Here is a 15,380-nt window from a genome sequence, read left to right as displayed (position 1 = left end):
GTATAAGATCTGCAGAGTTACAAAGCTCAAAGTGTCAAACCTAAAGAGATATACTTTATAAAAATTAAGGCTCAGCCACACCTTAAGTCAGTGTGTGGGGAAAGAGTTTCATAACACCGTCCAAATGTATACGAAAAGAAAGAAAGGCGTAACTTTTCGTAAAGCTGTATTATTGTAGCCGTGGAGAAGCTGTGTTTTTCGTTGCAAAAGCCAAACTACTTAGTTTGGCCTTCCAAAAGAGGACACAATTACACATTCTGGCGCTTCTGACTCAGCCTGTAAGTATGTTTTCATATTTTAAGAATTCGCTACTGACTATTCAAACGCGAGTTTTGAGCAGTATAGAGTAGCGCTTGCATGTCGTTTCTACGATCACAAATGCAGACAAGGTTTTATGTTTACATAGTGTTCTCACACCCGTAGTGCGGCGCGATGTGTAAAAAGACAGTAAAGTCATTATAATCAGTAATTATGTCCACAATGAAATACAACTTTTCCAATCTGATACAATCTGGTCCAGTCGCGCTGGCAAAGTTGATCAATTAGCATGGTCATCTGCATTTTCTGGATCAGATTTGGGCTCGAATTGATAAGGTAGTACCGACATTATCACCTGTCATCATTGCTTTGGGAGCTAATGTGCCAAATTGTCACGATGCAGTAGAAACAAGGAAGAAGCAGGATCCACATGCAGCACACTTTATTCCATAAACTGAAAACAATACAAAGACTCAGACCAGGAACAAGACTCAGGCGCAGTAAAACCAACATCGACAGTAACACAAGAACTGGACTGAAACACAGGGCTTAAATACAAGGGCAAACAAGCTAAACAAGATGACAAGGGGGCGTGGTTAATCGGGGACACCTGTGAAGACTAATAGAGATAACGGGGAGCGGGAAAACAGGGAACAGGACTGAACCAAGTGCACAAAGACAGGGGGAAACACAGACAGACATCACAACATAGCCCCCCCACTATGGGCGGCTCCCGACGCCCAACAAAACAGGACACAAGACTATTCGGGAGGGCGGTGGAGCGGAGGCGGTCCCGGGGGAGGGACGGAGGGCCAGGTCCACGCAGAGAATGGGACCAGGGCCTAGCAATGACGGGCATGGGCCATGGAACGTGGGCGGAGCTGGACGTGCAGGCGGCCAGGGCGGAGCAGGACGAACAGGCTGCCAGAGCGGAGCAGGCTGTGGGCGTGTCCATGACAGAGCAGGCTGAGGGCGTGGCCACGGCGGAGCAGGCTGTGGGCGTGTCCACGACGGAGCAGGCTGTGGGCAGGCTGAGGGCGTGGCCACGGCGGAGCAGGTTGTGGACCCTCGGGCGTCCAGGGTGGAGCTGTCGGACCCTCGGGCGTCCAGGGCGGAGCTGTCGGACCCTCGGGCGTCCAGGGCGGAGCTGTCTGACCCTCGGGCGTCCAGGGCGGAGCTGTCGGGCAGCCACGGCGGTGAAGACCCCTCGGGCGGCCACGGCGGTGAAGACCCCTCGGGCGGCCACGGCGGTGAAGACCCCTCGGGCGGCCACGGCGGTGAAGACCCTTCGGGCGGCCACGGCAGTGGCCTACTGCCCCCCCCAAACAATTTCTTGGGGGTAGCTACGGGGTTGTAGCCTGGAGCAGGCACCGGCTCAGGACCGAACCCCGGCTCAAGAGATTCGGGCAGAACCAGGGGTGAAGAGGGCTTTAGGCTGGGCAGGACCAGCGGCGAAGGAAACTCTGGGCTGAACAGGACTGGCGCAGGATCAGTGGGCTCTGGCGCAGGATCAGTGGGCTCTGGCGCAGGATCAGTGGGCTCTGGCGCAGGATCAGTGGGCTCTGGCGCAGGATCAGTGGGCTCTGGCGCAGGATCAGTGGGCTCTGGCGCAGGATCAGTGGGCTCTGGCGCAGGATCAGTGGGCTCTGGCGCAGGATCAGTGGGCTCTGGCGCAGGATCAGTGGGCTCTGGCGCAGGATCAGTGGGCTCTGGCGCAGGATCAGTGGGCTCTGGCGCAGGATCAGTGGGCTCTGGCGCAGGATCAGTGGGCTCTGGCGCAGGATCAGTGGGCTCTGGCGCAGGATCAGTGGGCTCTGGCGCAGGATCAGTGGGCTCTGGCGCAGGATCAGTGGGCTCTGGCGCAGGATCAGTGGGCTCTGGCGCAGGATCAGTGGGCTCTGGCGCAGGATCAGTGGGCTCTGGCGCAGGATCAGTGGGCTCTGGCGCAGGATCAGTGGGCTCTGGCGCAGGATCAGTGGGCTCTGGCGCAGGATCAGTGGCCCCTGGCGCAGGATCAGTGGCCCCTGGCGCAGGATCAGTGGCCCCTGGCGCAGGATCAGTGGCCCCTGGCGCAGGATCAGCGGGCTCTGGCGCAGAATCAGCAGACACTGGCTCAAGTGTGTGCGCAGCCCACACACACCACATGGCTGTGGCCATAATGGCCAGTGTTGCGGTCACTGAGGGCTCAGGCATAGCGGTGGCCATTTCTGCTGAGGGCTCAGGCGGCGCTTGCGTGGCGTGAACAGTCTCTGGCTGGGAAGACGTGACGTGAACGGTCTCTGGCTGGGCAGACGAGACGTGAACGGTCTCTGGCTGGGCGGTCTCTGTAAGGCTGACGTGAAGGAACTCAGGCTGGACGGGGCTGACGTAAACTGACTCAGGGGGTACTGTGAGCTTGCGGGGTGTTTCATCGGCCAAGCCCACAGTAAAAGCTGAACCGCTCAAGTAAAGGGCCAGGTCGATATACCCTTTAAGGGTCCAGCCGGTATAGTCGTCCGGCATCCGCTGAGCAATATCCGCATCCAGCCCGCTCCAGAACAGGTCCAAGACCTGGGTGTCATCCAAGGATCCCAAATGACAGCAATTCACAAAGTCCCTCACATACCACTCTATCGGCTGTCCGTCTTGGAACATTGAAGAAAGCATTCTTATTAGCACTCCATTGCTGGCAACTGCTGGATCCATCTTTCGGTGACTTCTTCTGTCACGATGCAGTAGAAACAAGGAGGAAGCAGCATCCACATGCAGCACACTTTATTCCATAAACTGAAAACAATACAAAGACTCAGACCAGGAACAAGACTCAGGCGCAGTAAAACCAACATCGACAGTTACAACACAAGAACTCACAAGGACTGGACTGAAACACAGGGCTTAAATACAAGGGCAAACAAGCTAAACAAGATGACAAGGGGGCGAGGTTAATCGGGGACACCTGTGAAGACTAATAGAGATAACGGGGAGCGGGAAAACAGGGAACAGGACTGAACCAAGTGCACAAAGACAGGGGGAACACAGACAGACATCACAACACAAATATGGTAAGGGGCGTCACATTTCCGTCACACGCTTAAAGGGTTAGTTCACCCAAAAATGAAAATTATGAAGCATCATGCACCCATTACACAATTTGTGTACTGCTCTGACCCGTCACATGCTTTCGTTTACAATTGCCAGCATAGTCCCTCCTCCCACACACACCATATAACCATGTTAAGCCATATAACATGTGTAGTGTAGTTTATATGATAAATATAGTCTACAACTTTAGTCTACTCTATGACTATTTCTAATGCAAAAGTTTCTGTTGCAGTTTTTCTCTTCAATTAAAAAAACAAAAACATTAGTTAAATGCTTTTATGGTGAATTTTGTTCTGCTCCTTGTGTAAAAGAAGTGCACTTAATAGTATTGAATGTGCAATTGTTCTATACTTCAGATCTTACGAGTATATTTAAAATAACTGTACTTATATACACTGTACACACAGTGGGCCAATCACAATGCACCGGATCGCTGGCCAATCAGAGCACACCGCGCTTTTCAGAACGATGAGCTTTGTAAAAATCGATGCGTTTCAGGAAGGCGGGGCGTAGAGGAGCAACAATAATGTACAGTATGTGTAAAATAATGACTTTTTTTTTTTTTTACCTAAAACCACGTAAACTCATTGCATAATACACAAAATAATGTTCTTTTTAGAACCGTTATATGACCCCTTTATTACAAGTGACTCATAATATGTACCCTTAAGGTACTAATATGCACCTTTTAGTGGAGATAAGTTACAAAGAACACCTTTACATACACCTAACAAAAGTTAGGGGGTGGTAAGATTTGTTAATGTTTTTGAAAGAAGTTTTTTTATGCTCACCAAGACTGCATTTATATGATCAAACACAAAAAAAAAAAAAAAACGTAATATTGTGAAATATTTCTACAATTTAAAATAACTGTTTTCTATTTGAACATATTTTAGTATGTAATTTATTCCTGTGATCAAAGCTGAATTTTCAGCATCATTACTCCAGTCTTCAGTGTCACATGATCCCTTCATTAATCATTCTAATATGATGATTTGCTGCTCAAGAAACATTTATTATAAATATCAATGTTGAAAACACTTGTGCTGCTTCATGTTTTTGTGGAAACTTTTAAATTTTTTCAGGATTCTTTTTTAGAACAGCGCTTTTAGTCGTTTCCCGGATCTGTGTAAATGGGGAAGTTTTGACAAGGGTGTCGTCTGTACGCGGAAAACTCAAAGGAAAAACTTCTCCGTTTTAACTTTTAAGCATATCGTTGTCATGTAAACGTACCCTAAAAGTCCATGAAAATAAAACTAAACACACAGACCAGAAGCAATGTCACTTTGTAAAGAAACACTATGTGCCTATAGACTAAACACGTAGCCTAATACACATGTGCATGTCACCGTTTTCACAAATTTGTGTTTTTTGTAGTTTACAAGGAGACAAGAACGGTTCATTTTCAAAAAATGTGCACTCTGAAACCCATTTTCAAAAGTTTGTGATTTCAGGCCCCCAAAAATGCCATTGTCGTGTAAATGAACGGCCAAAACGCATAAAAAGTTTTACGTTTTGAGTTGAAACCGCGGTGTTGTGTAAACGGCCCCTGAACTTGAAACCAAAAACACAAGACATAACCTGACATAAATGTCTTTATTGTCACTTTTGGTCAAATAAACGCATCCTTGCTGAATAAAAATATTAATTTCTTATTCTATCTTCTGTTCCGAATGTAGCTTCTGTTCTGCTACTGCCATCTTCATTTATTATCCTTTCACATTTGCTTTATCAGGTTTGACACCATTGAGAGAGTGCATTTCCCAACACACACACACACACACACTCACCGGTACAGCATGGCTTGTCTCTCTGATTGGCAGTCATTGATGCTGAGTCCACACTCCCTCAGGTAAAGCTCAAGACGCCGGCGCTCGACCAGTCTGTGTGCCGCCTCCAAAATCTGCGAAGCCAGGGCATTCGTTTCTCCTTTCTGCCCCTTTCCACGGCTTTGCACATTTACTTTTGCCCCAGTGCTGCTCGCTGCCCCTGACGAGGCTTTAGGCTTCTTGCTGATCCCGTACAGGTCCTCAACGGAGAACTTGCCCCCCTTCGCCCCACGACCCCCAAACATGGCCATTTTCCAGGGGTTTTGTTCGGTCTCTCGTCGTCTTCGGTTTGAGCTCTCAGTTGAGCATTTAGACACACTCCAACTGGCAGGACTAAGTGAAAGAAGATAAAAGAAAGGCAAAAAAAAGCAAAGAACAAAGTTTCAGCATGCAGGTACCAAATTAAATATATCATTTGGAGATGCCACATTTATCAGAGTAAAGAAGAAAAAAAACTCCCATCCTTTGATGTTTGTTCTTTTACACAGTGAAAATCATTAAATAAAGAACATCGGCACACATCACTGTCAAAACTCACACACACACATTCCTTTTTATAACATCATCTCTTTCACTGCAAAAAAGTGTATTTTCTTAAACAATTTTGGGGTTTTATACTTTTTTATTTTCTAGTAAATATATCTAAACATTCTAAAAAAACAAGATGCATTTACTTGACGAAAATTGTAAGATTTTTGCTTTCATAGAATATCTCCTGATTTAAGATTATTTTTCTTACACCAAATAGTTTTTTGTTGTAGTTGTTGTTGCTTAAAGCATAAACCTTTAGTTTGAATTATGCTTAAAATAAATAAAAACAACCCAGACAAATTAAAAAAAGTTTACAAAATTCAATTTCTTTCTTACTTTTGTCTCTTTTGCTTTCTCCTCTCTTTTTCCCAGTCTCTTTCGCTCTTTGGAATGAAAGATGACAGAGGATTTACAGTGAGGTTGTAGATTTAGATTCAAAACACACACACACACACACTAATGCTCAATCTGCTTGCATTGGGCTTGATTTAAAAAAAAAAAAACACACAGATAAAAAGTGCCCAGGTCGCCCCTCCCTCATCCAACAGCTCAAACTAATGATGTGGAAAAAGAAACGCTAAAAATGACACAATAAATCTAAGGACAGATATCCAAAAGGAAGCCAAAAATACCACACCAAGATCTAATAATAAAAGGGAATAGTTGACAGGCATAACAATCATCATAACATCATTTTCAAACAGAGCGCTATAAACAGAATATGCTGTTATTCAGTACAGTAGATACAAGTTTATAGTCCTTTTTCAGGTGTGTATGAAGAAAAAATCACAAATTAGATCTGTTTTATATATTTGTTTCTAGCAATGAGACTACATGATGATCTGATGGAGACTTCTGCGATCAAAGTCATGAATTAAGCACTCGATATTTCATATTTGATGAGAAACTTGATATTTCTCATCAAACTCTTTTGAGACTGAATGATCTGTTCTGAACTGTGATACACATTCATTTTTATAGCTATGCCTATTCTTATTATATGTAACATTTCACTTAATATATACAAAAGTTAGTATCCAAGAGTGCTGATATTTTCAACGTTTCACTCCACTTGCCATGTGTTTTCTCTGCTTCAGTAATTCATCTGTGTGTTATTTGGCGATACGAAACGGGTTGAATCTGCTTTGACTTCATTTTAGGATGTAAAATGCTAAAGTGAGTTGATACAAATTTGTTGTGCAATATCACAATTTATCGATCACAATCTTGCTGTTGTTGTAATGAATGTCAGCATAAATGTGATTACATGCAGCCTCGTGTCTATGGCTCAGTCAAAACTGAGAAACATCTGAAACAAAATTGAGATTAAAATGAGACATGAAAAATCAACATCTACACCATATAATCTACTGGGTTGTTTCTCTCTCTTTCTCTTTCTCACACACACACACACACACACACACACACACACACACACACGCACGCAGCCAGATGTGTTGCTCTCTGTCCCATTTGTGTCAGAGGAGCACAGAAGGGATTGAGGATAGAGATGAGGGAATAGAGAGTCGTGTAATGGATTCACAGTCATTAATCTGTTGCTCTCAGCACAGCTCCAGCTTTAAGCATTGCATTCTTTAACACTGCGCTATTCATCCATCAGAAAAATACAAAAAAGAAGAATATATTTTTATCTTTTATTATTTTAAACATAAATCTATTTAGATAAAAGAAGTGCACTTATAGCACAATTTTAAAAAAAAGAGTACTTATTATGGAAATAAAATACTCTAAAATAAGGGCACACTGAATGGAATGTTTCCAGACATGTAATATGCAATGTATTATAGTTTTTTTTTTTAAATTAACTAAGGTTAATGAAATAAAACAAAAACAAAAGGTTAATAAAAGAATGAACTTTAAGTGTAGGCTACTTTTTCAAAGTGTTCTAAAGAATCATAGTCATGAAAGTGCCCTAAAGGGTAGTTGATTATGATTGAACTTTTTTTAAAGTTAATATGACGCTCAAAGTTCAAAGCAAAGGGAGATGTTTTATTTTACAGAAATCGCTTTTTAAGGACTACAACAAACGGTGGTCATCACGAACCCTAAAATTTACATAAACCCAGCTCCCAGAAACGCGATTTATAGATTATCATGACAGAATATACTAATCAATGACTATACTAGAAGATAGTTAACGTCAGCAGCATACATTCATCAACTAACCATTCAGAAGTGTCCTGTTGCATTCTACATGTTGTCACTTCTTGCTGTCACTTGAGTCTCTCCATCATTGTCCGACTCTGGTTTGAACAATAGAGGGGTTTCACTAGTGATGGGCGGATCGATCCTGAAGTATCGATACTTCGATACTGACGTGGTATCGAAAAGGATCAATCCTCACATAAAAATATCGATCCAAATGTGTATTTTTTTTACCAGTAATTTTTTATTAATTTTTGTAAGAGTTTTGTAAAAGTTTTGTAAGAGTTTTGTAAAAGTCACTGACTAATTAAAGGGGAGTTGAGAGCACAATTCACAAAATATTTAGGCCTAGTAGTCATGAAAAAGTGTTCAGATTTAGCATATTAATGATGCATTCACCTCATAAATCATGACACACAGGAAAGTGCATACAAGTTCAAATGCATGCTTTTAAAATGAAAAAGTATCGGTATCGGCATCGATATTGGCGATACTGGCCCTGTTTTTACTTGGTATCGGATCGATACAGAAATTTGCAGTATCGCCCATCACTAGGTTTCACGACGCGTCATCAATCCGGAAGTCGGCCATTTTGGAGGCACAGAACGTGAATAATGCCACTGAACTGAATGGACTCGCAAATTTGGCTGATTATTGCTGCTGAAAAATGGTCGAGTTTTTGTCTGTACCAATCGGTCACATCGGGAAAAAACATGTCGAGTGCTATAGACTGTCAAAAGTTAAAGAGAAGAGTGCAAAAAACTGATGAAAGAAGGCGTTTGTGGTTGAGAGAGGTACAGCATCAGACACATGTAAATGAAGCGTTGACTATGGCTAAAATGTCGACGCAGTTAATGTTAACTATGGCTACATTCACACTGTCAGTCCAAATCCGATTATCTTTGTATCAAATTGGAATCTGATCTAAAATGATGTCCACACTGTGTATCGCAACTGTTCAGATCCGACGTGTGTGTCCATGCATGTTATTTGGTAATATGGCAATGACTTTGCGTTGATGGAGGGGTTGCATTTGCAATATAATGTTAGATGTTGTCTTTTTTAAATGTTACAACATGGAAATGTGTAGCCGCCGCGCTGGACTACTGCGGCAGAACTGTAGGAGGCTGGTATATAACGTTAGCTACTGCTTTTTTCCCACGCTCGTCTGCGCCGGTTTCAGAAATAATATTTTTCTGCTCGTCCGGCACTTTGCAACAACACAGCATTGTTTCGGCAGTGACTTTCAGCATGTTTCCTATAAATTACGTTTGCATTTTAAGACATACCACGCGAAATCCGATCGTTCAGACTGAGGCTGATGTCCTGATATGTGATTTGAATAGGATTTCAAACCACATATGGATGTAACTTGAAACGAATTTCATGTGCTTTTTTGGACTGACAATCTGAACGTATCTTATTTCGGGATAATAAATAGATGGAAGAATTGCAGTAATGTTACGTGCTAGAGAAGCTAACTCGTTCGGATCTTTAGCAGCTACCACATAATGTGACCACATAAAACATATTAACTTTAGTTTGTCAAAATGTTTCGCTCTGTCCTGCTTCCCAAGTCCTTCTCTATATGATTTCGCACCTACCACGTGTTTTTTCCGTGGTTTATTAGTGTAACAATGTGTTCAGTAGTACATGAACAGTGCAATCCATGCTGTTGTTTACATCCGAGTGCCTCCATAATGGCCGCGCATCCGGGTTACCGCCCAGAACGTGACGTTGGTGAAACCCCTCTATAAAGGCTAAAAGTTTTTGAAATGTTCAGTGTGTCACACAGTCTGACTGTGTGAGGTAATCGGAGCTGCTAACACACATGAGCTCTTGAAGCTCCGCCCCCTGTGCCAGGAGCAGCAGCTCATTTGCATTTAAAGGGACATACACAAAAACGGTGCGTTTTGCTCACCCTCAAAAAGTGACAATTTTAACATGCAATAAAAAAAAATAACTATGGGGGATATTTTGTGCTTAAACTTCACATACACACTCTGGGGACATCAAAGACTTATTTTACATCTTGGCAAAGGACATTATAGGACCCTTTTTAACATTTTGAAGTATACTATAAGTGCACATTTAATACAATTAAGTACACTTACGTTTTCCACACAAATAAAGACTTATGTTACCCAATTTTGTTTGTTAGGTACATTATTTTTATTTTGAGGACATTTTTTAAAACCTGTATTTTTGCGAAAGAAATTCATGGGATTGTCCATATTCTTGTGAACTGTGAAGTGGAAGTGATAAAGTCTAAGCACTTTGATCTTCATATAGTTCATATTACATCCTTGGAGACGCGCTGTGGCTGTGGGAATACCCATAATCCCTTGCACTTGAATAATTTATTTAAATGTGGTCAAGGGTACGGCACTGATTTATGAGGATATGTACAACATTCTTATTTAAAATTAATCATGTTTTTAGCTATACATTTTGTTGATGTTTTTACAAAGCTGTGGTTGCACCATTAGGTTGGATTAATGTATTTATATTAGTAAATCTGTGTCATGCATCTCCTTAACACCAGCATTTACCTGACAGAATGCTTTGCAGATGGTTATGTCATTTAAAAAAAAAAAGATCTATCTTTAGAAGAATTTATTTCAACATATCTGTCAGACCAGTGTTCAGCTGTGACTCAGAAACACACACGGGATGTGACAGCGGTCGCAGAGCTGCCCTTGATCCATCCGCTGTAAGAGGGTCAGATTATCAGGGATTAAACTCTTGCCTAAAAGACTGCGATTGACTGCAGTCTCTCTGGGCACAGCTGTTTCGTCTCATCTCTTCTCTTTCATTCCATCAATCACTCTCTCTTCATGCCTTCATTCAAGAACACTGGGTTCTGTCCAAAGCGAGATAAATGTTTATGATGTGTGTGGGTAGCAAAAAAAAGATATTCCAAAATTCTGCTCCTTTGCCTTCACATGTTTTTCTAGTAAATATCCCATTACCTGCTAGTCTTTACAGGGCAAATTCACGTGCTTGCTTGAGAAAGTACACAGTGAATCTACATTACAACTTCTTTGCTATAAGGAACTGAAATCCCTCAAATGATCTTGCTTAAAGGTGCTAAATGATCAGGGACATGTCAACCCCAGTAATCCACAATACTATATAGAGGCGAAGTCAGTGTTACTCCAGCATCCCCAGAGCTCATGCGCTGATATCACGGCTATTACATAAATCCAAGTGCAAAACAAGGGGCCAAGGTTTACCTGGTTATAGCATGGTCCCTTTAGCCCCTGCTGGTAGATACCGTAATTACAATGTCTGGCGGCAAACAATCGTTCTCCGTTGAAGGACATTAAAAAGAAGCCATGCATTATGACTGTCAGCATCCAATTTTGTGAGTGAAAAATAAATCACATATCATTATATCATTGCCAATGACTGATTTTCTTTGGCGTTTCATTTAAAAGCTTTTATTCACATATAAAAATTCATCAACTCACATCAGTCACATCTCAAGCATGTTGAGGTTCATTCTCGTGTTACGCAGCACGTTTGAGCTTCAGCAAGAACCAATGAGGTTTGTTCTCGCACATCAAGCAGGTTCAGTTGAGATTCTGTTTATGTTTAGGATTAATGTTTATATGTGAATATAAAAGCCTAAATTCCATCTGTTCATCAAAAGCGGTCAAGTCTATTCAGAAAATTTGTACTAAACCGCTCAATTAATTTGGATTAGTTTTACAATATCTTTATGAACGTTTTGAAATGTCAAAGTGGCAATGGCGCCACCAGGGGTGGCCAGGGGTGGCCACGGCCACCCCTGGCCGACTCCTGGCCACCCCACTGGCCACCCCAATGGCCAGAATAAAATTTAGTAGCATCAGTTATGCATTTCATAAATAAGTCAAAAATATTCTTTAGTAAAAGAAGACGGGGCATTATGTGTCGTGACGTGCTTTTTAAGTGCCAAATGGTTACAGTATTCTGTGACAGCAGCTTTTTGATGTGTCTTTGCCACGTTTTGACAAGCAGGGATACAACAGCGCGCCTCCCGCTTTTTTTTTTACGTCAGTTTGGGTGACAAACGTCATCTGAAGTCATTCCATAGCTTAATGTGAGGGACAGAAGTCTATTTACATCATTAAAGTATATGGAAACTCCTTTTCCCTTCTCTGCGGCTGTCAATCATTCTCCATTCATATTCAAACAGCGCGCGCGCCTCTTGGATGCACGGTAAAACTCTCTCCGCACTTAAAATGCGCAATAAGTGCGCAAAATAAATGCGCACTTATGCAGCGCAGCGCTGCACACATAGAGTCACCATGTTGCTTTGAGCACATCATTCTGCACCCGAGATGCGCATACACGCTGTGTGCGCTCTGTTTTTCATGTTATCATGGGTTTGAGCACTGAAATATTATTAAAAGCCAATATTTTGTTATACCTAGCCTGCTCAATACATTTAAAATAAGCATAATTTAATTGTATATTTTTTCTTTGTAGTGTAGGTTATATGCACTTCTGAATTCTTGACATTAATATATAATTATAAAATTGTGAAATGTATGATTGCCTGATTGAATTTTATAAGAGAACTAATAGTAATTTGTTTTTATTAACATATTTAGATTTTATAAAAATTACTTTGCAGATTTTTTCAAGAATTACTTTTTGCTGCTGATTTATACACTCATTAAGTTTATTAAACATTCATAGTACATTTATGCAATATTTAAAGGTGTTAACTGTAATCTTACACTGCAAAATAATAACTTAAAAAGGATTAAATTCATCACAATTATGTAAGTATCTGGAAATTTGCCGCGGGGCGAGGGCCCTTATATATATATATATCATATATGTATAATATATATCATTATATATAATATAATATATATTAATAGGGCCCTACTAATATCATTAGTAAGCTAACATTAAATATAACACAATAAACCAAAGTATATCAGTAGGAGTTTCCTTAAGTCTTTCTGATAGTTTTCTACAGGCCGGTTTACTACAACAGTAGAATCAAATTCTGAAATTATGGTTTATAGTTTTGGTGTGCCACCCCAAGATTTTAAGTGGCCCCATCTGGCCACCCCTATGAAAAATTTCTGGAGGCGCCACTGCAAAGTGGTAGTTGCGTAGCTGTCAATGGAGGGACAGAAAGCTCTCAGATTTCATCAAAAAGATCTTCATTTGTGTTCTGAAGATGAACGAAAGTCTTATGGGTTTGGAACGGACATGAGAGTGAGTAATTAACGAAAGAATTTTCATTTTTGGGTGAACTAACACTTACTCTCTTTAAGTATACTTACTAAGTATTTCTTGAATATTATATTATCTGCAAGTACATTTAAAAAAAATAAATGCTTCTATGATTTGAAACACATCACAAGTGCACATCAATACAATTAAGTGCACTTCTTTTTCACAAGGGAGCCTTTAGTAAGGTTTCTGGACCCTGTCCACATTTCGATTTCCTGGGTTGCAGCAATTCACCTATCGAGAGGTTTATCAGTGTGTCCTGGTGTGTCAACAGTTTAATAACAAATGTAAATATGTTCTTTTCCTCTTTAAAGTTGATGGTTCTTTCATTCTAGAATGTCTTTCAGCAAATCTGGTTCTCATAACAATTACATACATTGTTTATGCAGGACTGACTTGGCTTTCCTTCTCCACACAATATCTGATAAATTTCCAGCCAAACACAAACACTACGTGTTGGGAATTGAATCAGAGTCAGTGGTCAGCAGCAAAACTCAACAACATGATCTTAGCTGAGCATCTTGACAGGCTGCTGTGACCCCTGTGAAATCATTTGTCTATTTATATCTCCAGTGGGTGATGTCATAAAGCGGTCTGTAAAAACAAGGGAGGGCATATCTAGAGCACATCTACATGACAGAAAATAATATAATGGTAAAACGAAGGTCATTTGAACTTACGCATCAGAGACTTTAAAAACACGCCCACTGTCCAATTCTCAGGCATATACAGTGACACACACATGAATGAGTTATATGTCATAATGCATTGTGACAGAGAGACGCCAAAGGCATGCATATAGCCTTCAGGAGAAACCGTGATGATGGGTTATCATGTTTCGCCAAAGGAAAAGTGCCAACCAATACTGTCAGAGGAGCAGGGCTTGAACTGTACACAATCATAAAATACACACAAAGAATAATCTATATAGGGTCTTTACTAACCTGATATGAACACAGATGTCAAATGGGTTTGTGCAGGGCAAATTTCCTCATTGGTTACACACATGGCTGAAAACATACATAATTGTACTCTTTATATTTCTACAAATAAACTACATTTTTCATGCCTTAGGCATCTAAACATAATCAGGATTTCTAATGTATTCACACATGTTTACACAGAAATAAAAGTGCCTCATCTGCTATGCTAATTTCACTCAATCTACCAGAATATGCTATTGTTCCACTACATATGATTTACACACATCACATTATTTCTTATTGTTGCATTACAAGGACCAATCCTTGCACATTATATACTGCCTCAATATCTCATGTACTCCACTCTTGTTTTATCGTATTTGTATGTGCACAGAGAGATTCTCTTAAATTTTGCGCAATTTTCTCACAGATTCTATAAGTACAATAAATAAAAGTAAACAAAAAAGAGAAATGAAATATGTCCATGCAGCCTCAGCCCACCTCCACCTTGTCAGTTCTGTGCTTGTTTCATCACATCTTTAGACAATGAACGAATGATCTTCGTCATGAAACAATGTCAGATCACTGCAATAGGATGCCCCCTGTTGTCATGCTATGTCTGAACACCATATTATATTTATTAAATTGGCTAAATATAGATCAATCGTTGCATACATTTATCTCTCTTGGATAAAAGCTGTGATCTTTCCTGGATGCTCTTAGAAAATGGCATTAAAATCTCAGACGACTTTACCATTTTAATTTGAAATGCACCACAGGACTGAATCATCATGATAATATTCTCAAAAGAGTTCCAGAGTTTTACCAAAATGCATGTCCAAAAAATATGGTGCCATGTGCAAAAAGTTAAACTTTTTTTTTCTGATAAGCAGTGAAAAGTGGCACAAGTATATTTTCATCTCCTTCATAGACATTTAAGGGTTATTGCTTTCTTCTTTCAAAGGTTTAAAAGCTGTGATATTCAAAAAAGAAAAGTCAAATCATATATCTAGAGAAAAATAACATATCATGTCGAAGACAAAACTACTTCTTTTCAACAGGAGGCGATATTGGAATATTTTAAGTGGAAAAAATTGGCAATTGGCGAAACATATGAAGTGTTATTCCTTCAGGAGGATCGAAAGCCGAGTGTTGCGGGTAACGCATTACAAGTAACGCAAGTTATGTAATTAGATTACTTTTCAAGCAACTACTAAAGTAAAGCATTTCTTTTCAATTTAATACAAAATATCTGAGTTACTTTTTCAAATAAACATCGCAAGTTACTTTGTTTTCAGATTTATTGACCAACAACAGCTCTCCCGTCCTCATGTTGAGAGAAATAAGGAGT

At 40.7% G+C, this 15,380-nt stretch overlaps 2 protein-coding genes across 2 annotated transcripts in view; one reads left to right on the top strand and one right to left on the bottom strand.

Annotated features, from left to right (window-relative positions):
- The window catches only part of LOC130082534 (voltage-gated potassium channel subunit beta-3), a 79,223-nt gene extending 73,103 nt beyond the window's left edge, over positions 1-6,120 (bottom strand). The window contains exons 1-2 of the mRNA XM_056247401.1: positions 6,036-6,120; positions 5,130-5,492 (exon numbers count right to left, since the gene is read on the bottom strand). Of these exons, the coding sequence (XP_056103376.1) occupies positions 5,130-5,419 (290 nt within the window). The 5' untranslated portion in view covers positions 5,420-5,492; positions 6,036-6,120. The remainder of the gene's footprint in view (positions 1-5,129; positions 5,493-6,035) is intronic.
- Positions 1-15,380, top strand: part of rnf167 (ring finger protein 167) — a 121,563-nt gene that overhangs the window by 69,059 nt on the left and 37,124 nt on the right. The window lies entirely within an intron of this gene.

This window comes from Rhinichthys klamathensis, unplaced genomic scaffold (genome assembly GCF_029890125.1).
Source record: "Rhinichthys klamathensis goyatoka isolate OS25496 unplaced genomic scaffold, OSU_Roscu_1.1 h1tg000046l_1, whole genome shotgun sequence".
In the NCBI taxonomy this organism is placed as follows: domain Eukaryota; kingdom Metazoa; phylum Chordata; class Actinopteri; order Cypriniformes; family Leuciscidae; genus Rhinichthys; species Rhinichthys klamathensis.
Note: the sequence above shows the minus strand (reverse complement) of the source record. Positions and strands in the feature narration are given on the sequence as shown.